Here is a 24236-nt window from a genome sequence, read left to right on the forward strand (position 1 = left end):
CAAACGTCACATCATTTCACTTTTAGAACATGTAGTTGCAGCAGCACGGTTTCCTCACGCTTCAAATTATTTAAATAGTTATTGACTTTTTATCAGAATATTGAAATTTAAACATGGAATTTATCAGCACCATCTTGAAAATTTTATTTATATTAAATGACGAACATCGTCCCAGGAGGGGTTTGATTTGTTTTGAATTTCTCGCAAAGCTACAATAGAGCTATCTGCGCTAGCTGTCACTAATTTAGCAGTGTAAGTCCAGAGGGAAGGCAGCTAGTTATCACCACCCACCGCCAACTCTTGGGCTACTCTTTTTACCAACGATTGATCGTAACATTATAACACCCCTACGGCTGAAAGGGCGAGCATGTTTTGTGTGACGGGGATTCGAACCAGGAACCCTCACATTACGAATCGAGTGCCTTATCCACCTGGCCATGGCGGCCCTCCCCAGGATGGGACGGACAAACGAGGTTTATGTTTTACTTCTGCGAATTTTGTTCACGAAGGCGCGTGTTAGATTCGAAAAGAATTAGATCTTGGAAAATGTTTAAAAGAAATATGAAGCACTACAGCTGTGTATTGAGTCGTGAAATCAAAATTGCTGAGGCTCGATTTTCAAGGGATACTGGACATCGAATTAAGTTGGAGAGTAGAAACAGTTCGTGCCGCATTATGTCACGTGAAAAATTAGTTCGGGTTGGAGGGTTATAAGTAGTTCCATAGAATGGTGATTTTTCGTGTAATATTTTTGAAGGCCCCATATGCAAATAACGTGTATTTGTTTGCTTTTGAACTTCGCGCAAAGCTACTCGAGGGTTGTTTGCGTTAGCCGTCCATAATTTAGCAGTGTAAGGCTAACCACCCACAGCCAACTCTTGGGCTAGTCTTTTTACCAACGAATAGTGGGATTGATCGTCACATTATAACGCCCCCACGGCTAAAAGGGGCGAGCCTGTTTGGTGTGATGGGGATTCGAACCCACGAGCCTCAGGTTACGGGTCGAGTGCCTTAACCACCTGGCCATGCCGGGCTAACATGTATTTCAACCTTTCATTTATGTCACAACGTTAAGTATAATTAATTTCCTCTGTAAATAATATGATTTCGTGTAGCCTAATTCTACTCGAACAGGTAATCTCTGTTTATATGCCACATCCAACTTGTCCATTTAATTAATTAAGTTTGGTGGGGGCATGCTTGATTCACGATAAAGGCGGTTTTTTGTTGACTATATAACACTAGAGTGAAGTAGTGTAGCATTGTAATAGATAGTACGTAACGTATTATTGAGTTGATCTTGTAACTGTAGTGCTGTTGGACATATTACTCTCCTGTATAAAATTCACTAAGCCAACGAATGTGATCAAGCAAGTCGATCATAGTTTTTTATCCTGCTGGAAAATTTGTGAAAAAGTACATTGAAACGATCTTCTTCATATAAAATGCGTAAAGCAACAAGTTTTCAAACTTACTACTACATATTTTTTTATGCGTAAAGTACTTGTCATGGATCTTATTTTGTTAATTAAAATAAGATTGTAATTTAATTTACATAACAAGACCCGTAATATTACTTATTTGCTCCATGCCTTGCCAACAGATGGCGGGACAGAGAAAGTAACTAAATAGGTAAGCGTTCACTTGAAGTTTGAAGTTAGCAAAGAGGACGAAACCATTTATGGCAGAACAGGCACATACATACTTCACCTTCGTAAGATTTCTGACGGTTTCCATGGACACAGAAAACATGACATTTCCTGAAAAATCTTGTCTGATGTATTTGATTTAATATACCGTAAGTTAACGCTACAGACCACTCCATAACTGTTTAAATCTCAAGTCAAAATAATTTTCAGTAATCTGGTAATCGAACTAATTGTATTTTATTCAACACCAACTGAAATGGAACATAACTTTAAGTTGACGGTATTAGAAGAAAAGTGTTAAAAACGAACGATCAAAGGAATTATAATTATGAGGTTTCCGTAAATATTCTCATAGAAATAGTAAAGAATATATGAAAATTTCCCACTTTCCAGGAATTCTAATCCAGTATTCACATAATCTGTTACTTTATTTTTACATTTCAATAAGTTTCATAAGAACTGTGAATTATTCATTGAGTACATATATGTGTACTACTTTTTAACATACACTTAACGTGGTATTGTTTTATGATTCGTGAAACTTATAAATTCTCCCTCCGTTAACTTTTGTTAACTCGGATTACGAGTCGCACGCCTTACGCGCTAGGCCATGCCGGGCCCCCTCCGTTAACTACGGATTATTTGTAATGTTACTGTTATTATTTATATATATTGTTCACTGAATGGATTGTTTTGAATTTCGCACAAACCTACAGAAGGACTATCTGTGCTAGCTGCCCCGAATTTTAGCAGTGTAAAACTAGAGGGATGGCAGCTAGTCTTAACCACCCACCGCCAACTCTTGGGCTATTCTTTTATCAACGAATTGTGGGATTATCCATAACGTTATAACACACCCACGGCTGAAAGGACGAGCATGTTTTGTGTGACGGGGATTCGAACCCGCGACCCTCGGATGACGAGTCGAGTGTCTTAACCACGTGGCCATGCCAGCCGTTCAGTGAGTAGATATACAATCAATAGTTCGATTGTTTCATGCACCAGTCGTTTAAGCAAATGATATTAATTGTTAATTACAGAATCACATGAAACTTCAGAGTTAACTTTTGTGTTTTTTAAACCCATCTTTAACAGGTCATCATATTGAGTGTTTACAATGTGCTGATCTACTATGTTGTTTTTTTGAAACTGGTTACGTATTTATACAAGTTATTTAAATGTGTATCACTTAAAGTAAAATCCAGGAATCTAGTCTGTTAAAAATGCTCATGTCATGAGGTCTTTAGGGATTGTATACAGTAAATATACATATATATTAAATATTAGGCTAGCGTTTCACTTAGAGTGTGTGTGTATATCTGGCAGATACATAAACAGACGATTCTGAGGTGGATGAGCAAAGTAGAAACATTTTTTTATTTAACAATCTCTACTCTCGATATCACCAATTAAATTAATCTCAAACGATGATTTCTCTCTTTTTATTCTTTTTTGTACAATTCATATGCTTATTTCTTTAATTTCATCTATAAAATAAAGCCACCTATTGGCAAGAATTAAAGTTTATTGTATTGTTGTGATTAATAAATTGTGAAGACACTCTATCGAATGCTACTACTAAATTGTATGCACTTACAAATCTTGTTACATATGTGTTTGAATGCAACTATCTAAACAAAAAGTTCCTTAAATAAAATAAAATACATTACCTTTTTTATCGACTGATACTTATCGATAACTTCCAAATAATTGTTTTTAATTAGAATTGTCTTAATGGTATATAGGCCACTACCAAACAAAAACTTGCCAGTAATATTGTGTCACGGGAGATAACCAAATACTTGAAATTCGCACAGCTGTATCATGTTTTTTGTGGTTTCTGGGCAACCTGTACAGTAGCGCACAATTTGCAAGCTAACATAGCGTCCACCGACAGGATATGGCTGGACACAACTGAAGGTCACAGGAACGGCCGAAATTCCTCCTCCGACGTGTTGATCGCAAAGCGGATTTTGGTCGAAAAGTTTTCCCACATCTTTAGGAGGAACATTTCCAACACGGAGCTCAAAATCGTGTAGCCGATATTCTGTAACAGTAATATATACGTGTATATCAGAGATAGCTTGTTTTCGATTTTTTACGCAAAGATACAGCGGGTTATCTGCGCTTAGCTAACCCTGATTTTGAAATGACAGACTCGTGGAAAAGCAACTAGTCAACAGCTCTCATCGCCAACCCTTGGGCTACTTTTGTGTCATCTTGTTGTGAGATGTGACCATCCCTCTTATAGCACGTCCATGGTTCTGAAGTACGGAGCGTGTTTTCGTGGTAATTCGTCGCAAATCTCGTATTCACAGCCTACATACGCTAAAAACTAAGCTCCACTCAGCGCTTAAAAATCATTATCAGTTTAATTTTTGTTTTGCAAAACAACACCAAATTCAGCGTCGCGCCAAGTAAAATTATATAAACTTTCTTCATAATGGACCGTACATGGCCAGATGGTAAAGGCGCTCGACTCTAATCTGAGGGTCGCCGTTCCTAATTTTGCAGTATAAGACTAGAAGGAAGGCAACTAGTCATCACCACCCACCGCCAACTCTTGGGCTACTCTTTTATCAACTAATAGTGAAATTGAACATAACATTATAACGCCCTCATTACTGAAAGATTGAGCATTTTTGGTAAGACGGGAATTCGAACCCGCGACCTTCAGATTACAATTTAAGCGCGCCAACCACTCGACCATGCCAGGCCCTTTGGCACTGGACTTTCAACCTGAATAGTATTTTACGCAACACATTGGCCATAAAAGAGCCAGATTAGAAATTTCTTAGAACTTAGGAATAAGTAATTTATGCCTGTTGATTAGAGGCAAGACAATCCTTAAACAACACAAAATAGCAGTATTGACTGTCTTACTTATGACACAGCTGAAGCGTGTAAACTAGCACACGGTGGTTCGAATCTCGTCCTTAGTGATCTACAACTTAAAGCTTTAACCACTAAAAAACGTTTCCTTTGCTCTCAGAATGTCTGAAATTGGTTCGAAGCACTAAACAGTGACATCGTTCGCTTTCCTCAGCTATAAGATGGCTGAATGTTTTGTGTTTGTGCATGTGATCATCCTAAATATTAATTTAACCAGCGGAATTATCTACCTACATCTACAAAGTGATGCTGGTCCATGCTAGTCAAGGAGTAGATTGCAATGGAGAACAACGCCTTCACTTCTGCTCACTTCCATGTCGAGTCTACGTTAATCATCACGACAAAAGCTGGTTCTCTCCATTAAGAGTTGAAAAAAAAAAAAAAGAGATCCAAATATAAAGCACCCAAACAATGTAATTCGTTAAGATTTATACATAATATAACTGGAGATAATGACAAAACTTCTTTTATTTCGTGTGCTGTTTTGTTTTGTTTTTCTTATTGCAGAGCCATATCAGGTTATCTGCTGTGTCTACTGAGAGGGATAGAATCGTCTAATTTTGGAGCTGTAAATCAGAAAACTTATCACTCTCCGAGAGATAGACCTTTTACTTGAAATTTCTATAACATATTATTCAAAATTTCGTCTACGTAAAGTGTGTTAGTCTGACTTCCCAGAAAGAACTATTGCGATTTTCTTTCGTGTAAAGTGTGTTATTTTCAGTTCCTACAAATAACGTTTATGATTTTCTCTTGTGTAAAGTGTGTTATTTTGAGCTCCACAAAGAGCAATTATGATTTTCTCTTGTGTAAAGTGTGATAATTTAACTTCCCGCAAAGAACTATTATGATTTTCTCCCGAGTGAAATGTGTTATTTTGAGTTCATACAAAGAACTATTACGATTTTATCCCGTGTGAAGTGTGTTATTTTTAGTTCCTACAAAGAACTATTATGATTTTATCCCGTATGAAGTGTGTTATTTTGAATTTCTACCATTACTCTTAAGTTTTCAACTTACGTGCCGTATCTTTTCTGTTCCATACGACAATCTTTCTCACAATATAGATGTCGCCTAAGTCCACGTACCACCAAGGAAACTTCTCGAATGACGTCATGCTGATGGCAGTTGATGGACACGTCATTTGGTTGTCCACTGGCCAGTGTGCTAGTCTTATTGAATCATAATTAGTACTGTGTCGAGCAGTTTTTCCAATTGCAACGTTTATCGAGGCTAGATAAACAAAATTAAAGTCTAGATCAAGAAAAGCAACAACTTTGATAAATAATTATAACAAAATCAAACAACACTGGGATGCTTGTTTGTTGTTTTGTGTTTTCAAAAATGAATAAAAAATTAGAACATATCAAGTTAACACTTAACCTCGTGGAGCCTTAGAAACAATAAGTTAAGGAATTGTTACATGTCTTGGAAATCTTATCCCTAAACTGTAATAACCAAAATAATTTATAACTGCTATTGATGACACGCTGGCTGTCAGTTTAACGTTTACATTTGCGATACCATCTATTTTATTGACTTCATGATCTTCACAGAGTAGAATTTAAGAATGATTGTTTGTTTGTTTTGAATTTCGCGCAAAGCTACTCGAGGGCTATCTGCGCTAGCCGTCCCTAATTTAGCAGTGCAAGACTAGAGGGAAGGCAACTAGTCATCACCACCCACCGCCAACTCTTGGGCTACTCTTTTACCAACGAATAGTGGGATTGACCGTAACATTATAACGCCCCCACGGTTGGGAGGGCGAGCATGTTTGCTGCGATCGGGATTCGAACCCGCTACCCTCGGATTACGAGTCGAACGCCTTAACACGCGTGGCCATGCCGGGCCTTTTAAGAATGAAGAAATATAAGTTGTGTGAAGACGAAATTATTGAAGAACAGGAGGTATTATAACTTACCGAGTTAAAACATAATGAACTTGGTAAAAGGATTTCTAAATGTAATTATGATAAATCCTAGCTCTGAGTGTTTAATTTTCATTCCAATGTTTAATGGATGAGATTGACCAAAGATCCCTTGTCGTCTTTAGTTAATATGTGTGTATATAAATACCTGAAGTCTTCACACCTCAAATTATTAAGTATAACTTATTCTTTTCTTTTAAATTCTGATAGCGCTAATAATATTATGAAAAGTATTAAATCAGCAAATTTCGTTGTTGAAGATTATGATAATTGTCTAAAACATGACTGTGATTCATGTAATACTCATTCAACTGTGTTCGAAGGCTCTGATTATGAATCTGTAAGATGGATGTCCGTAGTATTTCATTCAACACGGTTTTAGCAAAGAATAGCAGTCCCCCTCCCGAAAAAACAAAACAGACAACAATACATGCAGGGTGATATGACACAATTACGAGGTAAACCTTTTATGTCTAAATGTATAATATAATAATATAGTATGCAGATTTTATTTTTCTGAGAAAACGTTGCCACACAAACGTCACGTTTTGTAAAGATATGCCACACGCATGCACAAACCTGTATATAAAACATGCCAAGTTTTCTTCTTCCTCACTCACCCTACAGTGTTAGGCCTTTTCCTATTCCATTTACAACTCAAGACATGCCAAATAAAGTTAAGATTGTTTCTAGTTATAGGTTCGTCCATAATTTACTGTCCTTAGAGTTCCTACATAGAGAAGAATTTACTTTAACGAAAAACAAAGGAAATGTATCTGAGATGTATTTTACACAATGCAAATCTGACTGTTTTATCCACACATTTATAAAAACTTACCTTCTTCTTTCCAAAGATCCATCTGAAATTAAAAATAAAACAATATAACAATACATAAATCGCATTTAATGATAATATATTTAGCACCCCTTTAAGGGACAATGTTTCATCAAATACGGATAAATTTGAACAAAGTAACAAGTTTTGACAAGTATGTGTTGAATATAAATTAATAATTCAAATTTTTATTTTAAAATTTAAATTAAGAAAGATATTTTAACCTGTAATAAAAGCATTTCTTTCAGGTATAACATAGAACTATCAAAATATAAACTTCTTTTAATGACTAGAGCAATTTTGAAATTAGTAAATCTTTAAATCATTTTATAATAAACATTATAGCTTATTATGAAATATCGCTTTTACAAATAGAATTATTTCTAACATGGAATTTTAACATTGTAAAGGTCGCCAGTGATTTAGAAACTAGCGGTATTGACAATGAAAGTCAGAATGCCGGCGTCCGAAAGGTGACTTTGAGACAATTGAACCTGACAAAGTTTACATAAAGTTATTTAAAAGATTAGGTTCATGTAAGTGTGGTAGTAGGGATACCAGAACAATAGCTGTAGGTTTATAACTTGAGTACCATGGCCGAAGATATTTTTAATTTCTTTTGTTCTGTTACAATTTTCCTGGCGCGATCGCGTATTTATAGGCGAGTACTTTAAAATAAATGTTCTTTTTTACATAATTATCTTGTCAAGGCTGTCTAGAGGTGAGTAATCGCTTGTACGTTTTTGATGTAATACAGATAATTGCAAAATATATATACGTATATGTGTGTATAGGAGTGTATTTACTTGTAGTATATATATTTATGTGTGTATATAAATATATGTATATTAAATTATGTATGCGTGCGTGTATACGTATATGAATATATACATATATGTGTATAAAAATAATTTGAAAATAAATCTTTCTATACACTAGTACAGTTACTTTGAACATAACTTGTAACTTACAGTAACACAGCTTCTGACTATAGAAACAGAAGTCTCAATGCTGGTATGAGGCAACGTAGATTTAATTTAATACTTATATTTTAGACTTGCACAGAAGGTATGTATGCCTTTAATTTTAAGTAGAATTAGCTATATCTTAGTCATAAATAGCAAATGCCAATATCTTAGGCTTAGACAGAAGAACCTATATCTTAATTTTGTACAGAATATACATATATTGTAGGTTTAACTCACTGGTTTGAGGTAATACGTAGAACTAGGTAAGGAATCACCAAGGATAAGCAATACACATTTGTTATCAAGATCGAATCTATAAAACAATTAAAAAAATTAAATGTTATTTTTTTCGGAAATATCATAATATGAATAAATAGTTCAGTGTTTAAAAGTGGACGCAGGCTACCTAAATTAATCATTAAAAAATCAACAAGAAACAAAAGCAAAAACCATATTCTGAAACCTTCAACAGCTTCTTTGTATTTAATATGGTTATTTTGGAACATTGTGGATGTCCACTAACGGGAAAGCGATATGTGTTCACGCTTACAACGCTAACATCCGGGATTCAATTCCTCCCTTCGGTAAACATAGTGCAAATTTCCAGCGTGTAACTGCATCAAAATATGTTATTGGAACTTATTTTAAGTATTTACTGAACTAAATAGATTTAGAAGTAATATTTTCGTTTTAAGTAATGAAATCCATCATTACTGTTGAAATATCAGAAGATTGTTGCTACTATTATAAGAGAAACAATAATTCAGTTTAATGACTAAGTTTATACACTTCCTGTACCAGTGTCGACAGAAATAAAAGAGGATATCAGATTGTTATAATGAAAGAACTGAGAATGAAAAAAATACAAATATCATAATGGTATTCTTATCTGTACTCTTACTGTACAATAGTACAACTAATTTAAACATAACTTTTACCATGTAATACAACAACTACTTTGAAGAGAATTCTTACTGTTCAGTAGTTCATACGTTTAAGCACAATAATTCCAATACCATAGATTACAATATCATATGTACCCCGCTGGTACAGCGGTAAGTCTACTGATTTACAACGCCAATATGACGAGCGTGATTCCCATCGGTGGACTCAGCAAATAGCCCAATGTGGCTTTGCTATAAGAAAATCGCACACAATGTCACACTTTTCGAAGCCATTACCTGAAAAAGAGGCTTCTTTGAGTTACTACATGTAATATAAAGTGACTCTGCCTATTTAGCAGCTTCCATCCAACTAATAGTACAGTTTCTTCAGTAGAAAGTTCTAAGACTGTATGTAGTGCATGTGTCTATTAGATTCACCAGAAGTAAAATAATTACCTGATATGCAGGCGAAGCACTTAAGTTATTTAAGAGCTATTGTGTTGCATAAATACTGAGTCATGCGTGTTGTTTTTTTTTTCTGTAACGCGATCAGGATGTTTCTTATTGAAATCTGATATTTACGTTCCAGCTAATTAAACGGAGAAATCTCGTTAATGTCATAATTCATTCTTAGAATTAAGAAGCAGGTTTACTCACGTAAATCCATAGCAGGTGTTGTCCTGCTGGCATTTAACTCCACACTCTATGGGAAGGAGTCTGGGTACCGGAAGAGTACCTTCCTTCGTAAAGTAAGTGTTAGAAATTCCTGATGTCACACGCATCAAGCAAGTCAGTATTAGTATATTCGACCAAGAGAATCCACATTTATCTTCCATGCTATCAATATAAAGGAAGTAGAATTATTATTTCATGACGCAGTATTTTTATGGCACTTCATATGGTGCATATAAAAGTATTTAGGTTTTTTTATTAACTAGGCTAAAAATTAGGGTTCAATCTCTGCAATAAATACAGCATAAATAGCCCATTGTGTAGCTCGGTTTGAACTAAAATAGAAAAAAAATATTCTTTATTCGTGTTGCGTGGAAATGTTCTTTTTTTTTGCGCCTCGCGAAGTTTAGATGTGTTATGTTACAATAGCCTTAAAACTATTATATATGTATGGGTTTATATAAAACTGTAAAGTTTCGTACCTCAAAAATCTACTACAAATATAATAAATATAACTACAGTTTTGTATACGATGGAGAATATAGCAGCATCAGTGTAACAGATAGAGAAATCATCTTGTTCGGACTAAGGTATATTATTCTACTTAAATACAACAGGAAGAGATAAATATAATGTTATATACCTAATGCGAAACTTACATATGCTAAAAACAAACAAGGTTATAGACATACCGAAATGTCTAAAAGCGACAAAAGAGACATTTTTTTAATACTTACACAAAGTTACAAAAGAGCTATCTGCTGGAGGCATAATTAATTCTAGACTGAAGGACTAGAGAAAAGCTAGAATCTACCGCCAATTCTTGGAATATGGAATAGCGAGTTTTGATTTATACCCTAATCTCAAAATGGGATTGTTTTCATATTTGTTTTTGATATCCTGGTTTTGGCGTCAATATATTTATAATCATAATACATGAAAACTAAAATGCCGAAATGTCTAAAAGCGACAAAAGAGACATTTTTTTAATACTTACACAAAGTTACAAAAGAGCTATCTGCTGGAGGCATAATTAATTCTAGGCTGAAGGACTAGAGAAAAGCTAGAATCTACCGCCAATTCTTGGAATATGGAATAGCGAGTTTTGATTTATACCCTAATCTCAAAATGGGATTGTTTTCATATTTGTTTTTGATATCCTGGTTTTGGCGTCAATATATTTATAATCATAATACATGAAAACTAAAATGCTTTATAATTAATTAGCATATTTACCTGGCTTCGCTCGGATTATTAACTAATTTTATTATGAAAATATAACCTATATACTCTTGTTGCTAAACAACACGACATAAAAACCATTGTTGTAACGCATTGTAATCAAAATGCACTGACTTTTCTACATATTATAAATTCTTATTAAAGAAAACACGTTTCTGTTATACTTTTATGCTAAAATGGACTCAGAATACACACTCGCACACTATAAACTTAATAACCGGAACGAAGCCAAGTACATTCGTTGATAATTAACAGTACATAACAACTACAGTGTTTTATCAATACACACCTACAGCTGTGTGGAATGCAATTACAATAAGACACGAACCATCAAATCTCGAATTTACACTTCGGCACTCTAACCACACACTTATGTTCGTACTCAAAATAGACGAAAGTTTTGTGACGTTGTGGTCAAGCTCGAACCAGACAATATAATCTTTAATTCAATGTACTTAGGAACATAAATTTTACTTGAAATAAATTAACTTAGAATAAATAGTTTATCACTCAGTAAAAGTGTATGTTTATATTGTTGAAGAATTGTTGGTCTGGAGTTAAAAATCTGATCTCGTGATTTTATCACTTTCAGAATTTCCCCAAGTGGAATTTGTATCTTTTGCAAGCTATACTAAGGCTATCTGCTACAGTCCGTAATTTCAAACTGCTGACCAAAGGGATGTCATCTAGCAACACCTATCATCACCCATCATCCACGCAAATGGATTGATTGATACAGTGGTACCTCGGTTCTCAAACTTAATCCGTTCCAGAAGGCTGTTCGAAAACCGAATCAATTTTCCCTTAAGAAATACTGTAAGTTAAATTAATCCGTTACAGACCTCGAAAAATTACGCATTATGAAGCATTTTAAGTAAAAATATTCCTTATTTATACCTGTATAATAATACTTACATGCATAAAGTCAACCACAAAAACTATAAACACAATAAAAAAATAAATGAAAATTTAACTGCACTTTACTTGTGCTGAGGAGAGCTGATGACGTAAGTAAAAGGTGGTGAGGAACGTGGAGAGTAGGAGGGTTATTATTGTTTGGAAGGGGAGTCACTTTCCATAAAAACGTCAAGTAACTCTCCTTCTGGGGTTCTTTCTCTTTTCTGTCTCTTTGCACCGTTACAACCTGCTTGAGACTCACTGGACCTATTTTTCACTAAAACCTTGTCTAATGAGGCTTGTTTCTGTCTGCATTTTAAAATGTTTCTGAAGTAAGACATGGCATTGTCATTGAAAAGCTTTATTCTACGGTTTGCTACAGCTTTGTCAGGGTGAAATTTTTCCACAAAACTTTGTAACTCTCCCCCTTTTCCACACATTTCCTTGATTAGTGAACTAGGAACATCCTCCCTTCCCTCCTCCTCATCTGACGACACTTCCTCAATTGCCTTTTGTTGATGCTCCTTCTGAAGGTCTTGGAGTTCTTCCGTGGTGAGCTCAGTGTTGTTGTCTTCCACCAACACATCCACATCATCACCACTCACATTCAAGCCCATACACTTGCCTAGTGAGACAATACCCTCGACAACAGGGTCAGCCTCAAAGCCTTCAAAGTCTCTATTTGCTACTGAGTCTGGCCACAATTTCTTCCAGGCTGAGTTCATTGTCCTCAAAGACACTTCCATCCAGGTTTTCTTTATGATCCTCAAGCAATGGAAGATATTAAAGTGATTTTTCCAGAACTCTCTGAGGGTTAACTCTGAGTCAGAGGTCACTTCAAAGCACCTTTGAAACAGTGCTTTGGTGTAGAGTTTCTTAAAGTTCGATATGACCTGCTGGTCCATGGGCTGAATGAGAGGAGTAGTGTTAGGGGACAAGAACTTCACTGCAATGAAACTGTACTCCTCCACCAACCCGTCTTCCAAGTCTGGTGGGTGAGCAGGTGCATTGACCATCACAAGAAGGGCCTTGAGTGGCATCTGTTTTTCCGTAATTCTTTACACTTGGGGCAAACACTTCATGGACCCACTCCATAAAAAATTGCCTGGTTACCCATGCTTTACTATTAGCCCTCCACATGACATTTAGTTTACTTTTCAGGACATTATTTTTCTTAAAAACCTTCGGGTTCTCAGAATGGTACACAAGCAAAGGCTTAAGTTTAAGGTCCCCTCTTGCATTACTACATAACAATAGAGTTAGCCTGTCCTTCATTGGCTTGTGTCCTAGCAGTGACTTTTCCTCCTTGGTGATGTAGGTCCTCTTTGGCATTTTCTTCCAAAAGAGGCCTGTCTCATCACAGTTGAACAGTTGTTGGGGAATAAAACCCTCAGCTTCTATATAGTCCTTAAATTCCCTAACAAATTTATCAGCAGCGTCTTTATTAGAACTGGCAGCCTCCCCATGTCTCACCACACTATGTATGCCACTTCTCTTCCTAAATTTTTCAAACCACCCCTACTAGCCTTAAGGGCATCATTCGTATCAGCACTCGTTCCAGGGGTGGTTTCCAGGAGGTCAGCATGCAACTGCTTTGCTTTCTCACAAATGATGGTCTCAGAAATGCTACCACCAGCTATCTGTTTTTCATTTACCCAAATCAACAACAGTTTTTTCTACCTCTTCCATTGTTTGTGATCTTTGTTTCGTAAGCACTGTCACTCCTTTTGCAACATCAGCTCCTTTGATGACCTCTTTATTTTTCAGTATGGTGCAGACATACCAAACCAAACTGTGTAACAAGGTCAGACACGCGAACACCATTCTCATACTTCGCTATGAGTTCTTTTTTCACCTCTATTGCGGCTCTAACAACTTTTCTTTTTGGTTTGCTGCTTTCATTATTTTTCTTTGACCCCATGGTGGCTTATTTAATCAGAATATTTGGAAAAGCAAAAAAACAAACAAAAAGAAAAACGAGAACGTTCACAGCAGATTTTAGCGGGGGTGTGGACTGAGCGACAGGTGCAGGTAAAATGTTTTGGGCAAGCTTGGGCCGAAAATGGTCGAAGGGTCGTTCGGGTCATTAGTCGTGTTATTTCGGGAGATTGGGCCACGACAACTTGGTTCGGGAATCGAGATTATGTTCGAGAACCGAGGTATCACTGTCTCTTATGATGCATCCACAGTTTAAACCGCAGGGGATGTTTTATGACTATTACTAGTATAAAAGCTCTTGAAATATGACAAAAACGTTATTGAATTATTAACGAAACTTATCGAATTTAACTAACACGAATTTGTTTGCGCCTCCGAAATGCACCTACCCTTCACTTATTTCATCAGCGTCTAAGTAATTCTTTAATCACCCTGTTTATAGTAAAACCTACACACAAAAGACTTGGCATAGATAAGTGGTTAGAGCGCTTGAGTTGTAACGTGAGAGTTGCAGGTTCTAATCTCCGTTACATCAAACATGTTGTGTGAGCGTTATATGTGACGGTCAATCCACGATTTATAAGTAAAAGAGTTAGCGATGAGTGCTGATAACTAGTTGCCTTCCCTCTAGTCTTCCACTGCTAAATTAGGGACAGCTGGTACAGATAGTCCTCGTACGGCTTCGCGAGAAATTCAAAACAAGAAGCTCACAGAAGGAACAAAAAAAAAAAAAAAGTCCGACATGGCCAGGTGGTTAAGGCACTCGACTTGTAATCTGATAGTCGCGTGTTCGAATCCCCGTTATACCAAACATGCTAGCCCTTTCAGCCGTGGGGACGTTATAATGTGATGTTCAATCCCGCTATTCGTTGGTAAAAAGAGAAGCCCAAGAGCTGGCGATGGGTGGTGATGACTAGCTGCTTTCCCTCTAGTCTTACACTGCTAAATAGGGACGGCTAGCGCAGATAGCCCTCGAGTAGCTTTACGCGAAATTCAAAACAAACAAAACAGGAAAATAAAAACAAATATATATATATATATGTTTAACAAAAGTAGGTTGCACTTTTGAGTTTTTCACCGTATTTTTGACTGTACATAGGGTAAAACATATTTGGTGATAATAAACGTTTATTTTTTATGTTTTAAGGAAAAGTATAAAATATAGGTGTTAAAATAGCAAAATAATATTTGTTAATAAACGTTTTTTCACCACTTGAAACTTTTTAAACATGACTCTATAACGATAGTAATAGTATGCCTCTATGTAATCTAATTTAATACATTATACACAATTTAAGGCTTAGCTCAAACATTACTTGGTAAATTTTATTTTGCTTGGACTACATCTCGGTGTCATAAAACTCCGGAATGAAACTACTTTGCTATTGTATTACCTGGCTAAGCAAGAAATAAAAATAAGAAAAACATTTCTAAGAAATCAACATGAATATTGAGTACGTTTAAATAACAGACTGAACAATCGCCAAGCTTTTGTATTTTGTTTTGAAAGGATGACGTTTCGAGCTCGCGCTCTTCATCTGATCGTCCAGTTCTTAAATATTGTAAAATTTTATCTTTCTTTAGGCCCGGCATGGCCAGGTGGGTTAAGGCGTGCGACTCCCTAATCTGAAGGTCGCGGGTTCGCATCACAGTCGCACCAAAAATGCTCGCCCTTTCAGCCGTGGGGGCGTTATAAAGTGACCGTCAATCCCACTATTCGTTGGTAAAAGAGTATCCCAAGAGTTGACGGTGGGTGGTGATGACTAGGTGCCTTCCCTCTAGTTTTACACTGCTAAATTAGGGACGGCTAGCGCAGATAGCCCTCGAGTAGCTTTGGGTGAAATTCAAAAACAAACAAACATCCTTCTTTAAATAACAATATACAAAAACTTTGCAATTATCCAGTCTTCTATGAGTTAGAAACTCACGTAGCTTCAAGAAGACTTGATAGAAATTTATTTAATTTTGATATTTTCATGGCCTATGCGTTTTTTCTAAACTATATTTGTATGAATACTGAGCATTCAACGTAAATACCGTAGGTGGCTTAACAACAATGAGGTGATAATTTTGTTGCTAGGTAACGATATATTTTGTTGAGCATTTTAAGTATTACACTTTGATATAGCCTGAAACCGAGTTAAATTATAATTTAGATTTAGAAGTTATATAAATGGTGGCTTATGATACTCGCCACCACAATTCATACACACAATTCTCTTTTTTTTAATACAAATATGTTTTTGTATTAAAACTATAGCACAATTTATATTAACTGTTATTACAAATAGTTATTCCAAATAATGATCTATGTACAAAGGTCTTACAAACTTACATAAATACAATTCCTTCAACAGGTGTCTAGTTAGCTCTGCCTATGTATCATTCATTCTTGAAGTTATATGAAGTTATATGTCTTCGTTAAAATACTAATGTCTGATGTGAATTCACTGAAGCTAAATGGTTTGTAACGTTTAAAATTTATAAACGTTCCTGGGCAAATATCTGAAGTTTCCTGATTAATGAGCACTTATCTCATTTATAACTTTCGAGGTTTATAATACACAAACTGTAGCAAAACAATAATATATACTGTTTCTTGGCGTGTCGAGTTGGTTATATTTATAGGCGTGAGGAGAACTTTTAGAAATTTTAGTCTGCACAACAATACTAACGATAAACTAATGCTTATGTGCACAGATATATTATTGGTTCTTACACTAGAGAATCATCTGCAACTTTAGTGAATAGGTGGGCATTTCGTAACACAGACTTAACAGTTTAAATACTGTACATTTTTAAATATAAATGTAACTTAAATAAACATCGATATTAAAATAGATATATTATAGCAAATCCGCCATAAGTATTACCAAAAAAAAAAAAAAGGAGCGTGAAAGCGTTCTCGACAGACAGACAAAGGGAATAAGCAATATTGAACAATTGGAACACGGCTTGTTTGCTTCGAAATTCAAAGCTATACCACAGGAACATCCACCCCACTGAATTTAATACCCTTAGAATTAGATACTGTAATAAGCTCTTATTCAATATTGAGTAATTTAATATTATACAACGTCCGCATTTAATATCTTATTTGTTTTCTTAAACTTAAATTATTATTTTAAAATCATACAAGCACAGAATAAAATGGCAATAAATTGAGTTGCAGGTTTCAACATTATGGAATCAAGTATCAGGTCATCCCATAAGTAAGGTCCGAAAATTTAATACAGAAATTACATCATCATTTCTGTCTTTGTAGAAGGCTTTAACGACTAAAATATGTAATAGAACGTGTATAAAAAGTTCAGACAAATAAAAGAAACTAACCCAACTCCACTTCTTCAGATCATTAACCAAATAAACCCTTATAAAGATGGATGTGTCTGTGAAGCACATTAGGTATATAGTTTGCTTTATGAGTTTAAAAAAGGCAATGGTGTAGCAGAAACTACACGAAATATTCAAGGTGTTTATGGTGCAGAGTCTCTCAATGTAAGAAAATGTCGGTGGTTTCAGAAGTTCAGATCAGTTGACTACAGCTTAAGTGATGCGCCACGTTCAGGTCGTCCTGTTGAGTTTAATGACGACTTGCTGCTGGCTGCACTTGATGAAGATTATGCTGTAACAGCTAAAGAACTAGCACAGAAGCTTAATTCAACCCATTCAACAGTTTACTGTCATCTGCAACAGCTTGGAAATGTGTCAAAACTTGGAAAATGGGTCCCTCGTGATTTGACAGAAGCCAACTTTAGAGCAAGAGTGGACATTTGCACTTCTCTGCACTCTGGTGAACGTAACTCATTATTTTTTGGACAGGTAAGTGACTAGAGATGAAAAATGGATATCTTATAAAAATGTTAAGCGCCGCAAACAATGGATCTGTGCATGTAAAGTGGCTAAAGCCCAGCCCAAAATGGACCTTCACCCTAGGAAAGTCTTCTTAAGTGTTTGGTGTGATGCACTTTGAGTTGCTGCCACTCTGGAACAAGTATACCAGACTTCTGTTGTAAACAGTTAGAGCGCCTGGATGTTCCACTGAAAGAAAAGAGGCATGCTTTGATCAGTCGTAAAGGTATTGTGTTACACCAGGATAATGCACAGTCTCATACAGCAAGGATTACATCTGCAAAGATTGAAGAGCTATACTGGGAAACACTTCCACATCCTCCTTATTCTTCAGACCTTGCTCCATCTGATTATCATCTTTTCCAAAGTTTGCAGAACTATATCGATTGAAAAGTGCTTGGAACACATGAAGATGTCAAAACTACCCTCTCTACATTATTTTCCTCCAAACTACAATAATTTTATAGAAGTGTCGTTCAGAAGCTTGTGAATCGTTGGTAGGAAGTAATTAATAATAATGAAACATGCATTATTGATCAAATAACATTAAAAGTATTTGAAATCCTTTGTCTTTTTCTAAACCTAAGATCGGACATTACTTATGGGATGGCCAGATAGTTAGATGTAGCCATAACAATAATTTTGCTACTACTATGCCTTGGCAACTTAAGTGTAACACATGTTCGGAATGTCTTGGCAACAATTTCTGGCTGTGAGTACCTAGTCCAAGTAAATGGTTAGTTTATCTACTTGTATTATCCCACTATTCGGCCTGGAACACCTAAAAATTAGTTTATTCACTTCTTATTTAATGTCTATTATCTTACTATTCAGCCTGTACCTGGACCATCTGAAAGTTAGTTTATTCACTTCTTATTTAGTGTCTATTATCCCACCATTCAGCCTGTACCTGAAACACCTAAAAGTTAGTTTATTCACTTATTATTTAGTGTCTATTATCCCACTATTCAGCATGTATCTGGAACACCTAAAAGTTAGTTTATTCACTTCTCATTTAGTGTCTATTATCCCACTATTCAGCCTGTACCTGAAACACCTAAAAGTTAGTTTATTCACTTCTTATTTAGTGTCTATTATCCCACTATTCAGCCTGTACCTGAAACACCTAAAAGTTAGTTTATTCACTTCTTATTTAGTGTCTATTATCCCACTATTCAGCCTGTACCTGAAACACCTAAAAGTTAGTTTATTCACTTCTTATTTAGTGTCTATTATCCCACTATTCAGCCTGTACCTGAAACACCTAAAAGTTAGTTTATTCACTTCTTATTTAGTGTCTATTATCCCACTATTCAGCCTGTACCTGAAACACCTAAAAGTTAGTTTATTCACTTCTTATTTAGTGTCTATTATCCCACTATTCAGCCTGTACCTGGAACACCTAAAAGTTAGTTTATTCACTTCTTATTTAGTGTCTATTATCCCACTATTCAGCCTGTACCTGAAACACCTAAAAGTTAGTTTATTCACTTCTTATTTAGTGTCTATTATCCCACTATTCAGCATGTATCTGGAACACCTAAAAGTTAGTTTATTCACTTCTCATTTAGTGTCTATTATCCCACTATTCAGCCTGTACCTGGAACACCTAAAAGTTAGTTTATTCACTTCTTATTTAGTGTCTATTATCCCACTATTCAGCCTGTACCTGAAACACCTAAAAGTTAGTTTATTCACTTCTTATTTAGTGTCTATTATCCCACTATTCAGCCTGTACCTGAAACACCTAAAAGTTAGTTTATTCACTTCTTACTTTGTGTCTATTATGGTTCTACATGTCCTGGACCTGTACTGCCGTAAAGGTTTAGCTTATCCATTTCTCATTTGATAACAACCACGTTACTAACTGAACTAAATCTCGACCACCGAGAGAAAGGTTTGTTTAAGAACACTGAGATGAATAAAATGTGGTCTTAAATTAGTACTCCGTTCCAAAGTTAGTTTAAAATACTAAGTTCACTTTGATATTGGTATATTAGCTATTTTTTATGCTTTAATTGAAATTGAATAGAAGAAGACGGAAAAATAAACTAGTTACAACAATCACAGTTCTATCATAAGAAATGCTAAGACAGACGTATAGAAAAACATTATTAGTCAGTAAGAGTTACAATGTGGTTAGAAATTACATTTGAAAAAGTCGGCAAATGAAATAAATATACCTGTAAAAGTGTAGTATCAGCGGTCATACAGCTGTGTGGAGAGAGAGACACGACTTTATGGAATACCGGAATAAATCAAGTTATTTGCTTTCCCGTGGTGTCAAATGAAATATTGATTCCCCTGAGAACAGGATGAAATATCACATGACCTTGCATCTCATATACATCAGCCTTTATCGGGCTAAATTTATTTTAGCTGGATCAATTTCTGTTTCAGTTAACACTACTGTTTCTAAACCAATCTTAAACACTATCTCAACACTACTTTGGGCGTGTCATCTTGATACGAGTGGAAATAATATAGCTAGTTTTGATAAATCAAAAACAAAAATCTTATTATTTGTCTTTTATTTGTTTATTTTTAATGAAACACAAAGCTACACAATGTGCTATCTGTGCCCTGCTCACCACGAGTATCGAAACCCGATTTCGAGTGTTGTAATTGTGTTTTGAATTTTGCACAAAACCAGGCTATCTGTGCTAGTCATCCCTGATTTTGAAACGGTAGTCTCGAGAAAAGGCAGATTATCAATATCTCCATCCCCCAAGCTCTGATTACTCTTAATCAACGGACAGTGAGATTAATCGTCCTAACGCCCTAACATGTTTAATGACGGGATTCGAACCCGCGACACGCGGACTACGAGACGAATCCCATAACCATCAGGCCATATAAAAAATCTTACTCACAGATGACATGAAAAAAGTAGAAATGTTTGTTATATGAATGAACAAACACTTGAATATAACGATGGGATATGAAACAGCTGCGTGTGTGAGCTAGTTCGTTACAAATGAAATATTCATACTGTAATTTCATTACTTTTTGAATATCAGCATTTATTAAAACATAGACGGAAAGACGATAATGTAGTAGAAATTTCAAGTTTAGATTAGATCTTACTATCTAGATTTTTCTGCACCCATTACACTTTCAAAAAAACTCGTATAACGTGTAGCTTTATGATAGCCTTTTAATTATTCTCAGCTCTAATATATTCTAAAAATACAATTTACCTGTAAAATGTTATCACTAACATGATACTGTATTTTCAGTTTCTTACTAGACAAAAACAAATAAAAAATGCTAAATTAACTTTTTTTTTTCAAGAGCTGAAATAAAACAATAATAGCTTAACTGGAATGAAAATTGAGCTACAGGGGTATTCTTGATGGAATATATATTGAAACAGAGAAGGATAAAGATATAAAACCAATGAGTCACAATAAATACTAGATGTCCTCTAAAATGTTCTGTTTCAAGAGTAAATGCAACCAAAATTAACAGCAATAAATAATTTTATTTCTTGCTTTTGATGTTCGTATGTCAAACTATATTGTAACCTTAAGAATGCATGATTCTTCATGTGATTCATGACATGCGCACGATTTAATGACGTCACGAAAGTAGAAATTGCAACGTTAAGCGTCCGTTGTGTGATATTACCGTCTACTGACTGAATGTCAGACAATACTCTACTGTCTAATGGTGCGAGTGGTTTAAACAGGTAACCTCTCCTGGCGGCCTTCGTCCCCATATTGAAAAAAATTAGAAAATATTTGATTATTATTTTGAATTAATTATGTCTTTTTTTCAATATACTTTTGTACATTTGTTCTTATGTTTGTTTTAAAAGTAGTTTTCTGTTTGGATTATTTACGAATAAATGAAAATTGTTAATATATTAACATTAATGTTTTTTTGAAAAGGTAGCTGAAAAGTTTGTAAAAATTCAGTAAACCTGAAGTTCAGATTTCACATTCTCCACCACTTCTAGTGAAAATTTACTTCACCCTATTGTCTGTTTTAATTTTAAATAACACAAAAACAAAAAAGATAAATAGTACTACCCTTGTTGGCCATAGGGTTCTTTTTTGGTAACTCTGTACTAAAGGTTTCTGATAAAAGATAACAGCATCTCAACTACACACCTTGTGCATGCACGTCACTGATGGCGATGCTTTTTGCTCAGTACCAGAACTCATCAAGTCGCCTTGAATGCAGCACGATCAAAATGTCACGTTTATCTAACCATTTTTTAACACCATTATAAATGACTGATAAAATAGTACCAACAGTTAATGTTACGAAATGGTTATTTTGATAGCCATTATACTGGGCAGGTATTCGTAAATGGGGAATTTATAGAGTTACCAGCCCAACAGATTCACTTAGTCTTTAGTTACTACGAATAAAATAGTTATTTTATATGTACGTATCAATATGAGAATGTTTTATCTGTCAAATACGTTTAAAAGTCATGAGAAACAATATATATCTCCCATGATATGCGTGTGATTTCCTCGATTAATACGAACTATGATGCATGTGCTAATGTGACTTCCATCATTTTATATTCCTCGTACGTGTGTGATTTGCCCTGCTTACTTTCACACACGAGCCTTGTTTTATATATTTACACTACTTACATTTTATTATGGTAAAATCAAACATCATTTATAGTTGTTTACTGTATTTACCAACTCAATACTCAGGTCAATGTTTGAGTTAGCCCAAGGGAACCTCACTACGGTATCGTTTTATGTTTAAACCTTTTAATAATTGATATTTGTATTGATAACTGTGAAAGCTATTTTTAAACAACATAAATAGTCTATATTTTATATATAATTTCATTTTTGAATATGTCTTCGCTTATACATAGGTCATGATGGCTGAAAACCTGCCGAAAAACAGAACACAACCTTTTACCAGTTTTCACGAATGGAAACCCAGTATACAGAAACATTCTGCAGTTAACTTATGTGAAACTGAAGAGAAAAAACAAAAATTTGTACGTGTGATATTGAATGTTTTTGTTCGTTAATAAACACAAAGCTACTTAATTTGTTATTTGTGCTGTATTTACAGCGGGTATCGAAAACCGATTTTTAGCATTATAGGTCCTCAGGCTTGCCATATAGCCACTTGAGGGTCTAGGGCGAAAGTTTTCTATGTTCTGATGCCTGAAACTGTAAGATAAATTTGTTTAAAAAACCTAATGGATCAGATATGTCAGAGAAATGTTATATTGAGTGGGATTTTAAAAAAAAATTACAGAATCAATTAAGAACATTTTGAATATATTTGGCATGTAAATATAGCTGAAAATATATTTTGTAGTATTGAATAGTGTAAGCTGAAGTATTAGTAACAAGATATAAGTATACTGAAAAGCATATATATTATTGGGGAAAATAGGAACTTAGTTTAACATTGAAAGATGGTTTGGTTTGAATTTCGCGCAAGTCTACATGATGGTTATCTGCGCTAGCTGTCACTAATTTAGCAATGTAAGACTAGAGGGAAGGCAGCTAGTCATCACCATCCACTGCCAACTCTTTTACCATCATGTAGTGGGATTGACAGTCACATTATAATACCCCAACGACTGATAGGGCGAGCATGTTTGGTGTGACGGGGATTCGAACGTGCGACCTTCAGATTACGACTCGAGCGCCTTAACCACCAGGCCAGGCCCGACCACATATTTATATGAAAACAAAACTCGCGTATCTCTTTTTATAGCTTCTACTTCTAATACGTTTTTCTACCAAACTCGACTCCTTGTTGGATGATAGTTACTTTATTGTGCTTAGGCCCAGCATGGCCAGGTGATTAAGGCACTGGACTCGTAATCCGAGGGTCGCATGTTCGAATCCCCGTCACACCAACATGCCCGCCATTTCAGCCGTTGGAACGTTATAATGTGACGGTCAATCTCATTATTCGTTGGCGGTGGGTGGTGATGACTAGCTGCCTTCCCTTTAGTCTTACACTGCTAAATTAAGGACGGCTAGCACAGATAGCCCTCGTGGAGCTTGGAGTAAAATTCAAAACAAACAAATTATTATACTTAAGTTACAGAAAGAACTCATGAACTTTGTAAATAACACAAAAAAGTGTCTTTAACCTCACGTCATTTCGTTTTCGAATAAATTATCTTTATATGTAAGCCTAAACAGTACACAGAAATATTACTTACGGAAGACTTCTTTATGACACCCGTTTGATAAGCAAAGCTACTTTATCAATTCGTGTCTGTTTTGTTCCCTGCTTGAAATGTTAATGTTTTACGAGTTGACGTTAAGAATGAATTGATCAAACACTTGCAGTCATTAATGAAAGAATATAAATCTTCTCTTTATAGGCTTACCAATCAAATATTTATTCATATAGAAGTATATCTGTTTATAGTAGATACATTTTTTAACTTATCATCGTGTTTTGTGACCCTATCGTCTACTACTGTTACACACAACATACACACACGTGATCCACATAAAACAATGATAG

General features: G+C 35.2%; 1 protein-coding gene across 2 annotated transcripts; it reads right to left on the reverse strand.

The window, feature by feature from the left end:
• Window positions 1–3079: 3079 nt before the first annotated feature.
• LOC143236715 (fucolectin-5-like) lies at window positions 3080–24008 on the reverse strand. 2 transcript variants are annotated; one of them, XM_076475159.1, is made up of 6 exons: window positions 23926–24008; window positions 9813–9992; window positions 8509–8584; window positions 7307–7328; window positions 5562–5774; window positions 3080–3696 (listed from the first exon to the last, which is right to left on the reverse strand). In XM_076475159.1, the coding sequence occupies exons 2-6, from the start codon at window positions 9989–9991 to the stop codon at window positions 3431–3433; spliced, it is 756 nt and encodes a 251-aa protein (XP_076331274.1). In that variant the 5' UTR covers window position 9992; window positions 23926–24008; the 3' UTR covers window positions 3080–3430. The 2 variants fall into 2 exon arrangements, with proteins under 2 accessions (XP_076331274.1, XP_076331265.1); XM_076475150.1 differs by lacking the exon at window positions 23926–24008 and adding an exon at window positions 19940–20035.
• Window positions 24009–24236: the final 228 nt, after the last annotated feature.

The sequence above is a fragment of the Tachypleus tridentatus genome, chromosome 2, assembly GCF_004210375.1.
Source record: "Tachypleus tridentatus isolate NWPU-2018 chromosome 2, ASM421037v1, whole genome shotgun sequence".
Lineage (NCBI taxonomy): Eukaryota > Metazoa > Arthropoda > Merostomata > Xiphosura > Limulidae > Tachypleus > Tachypleus tridentatus.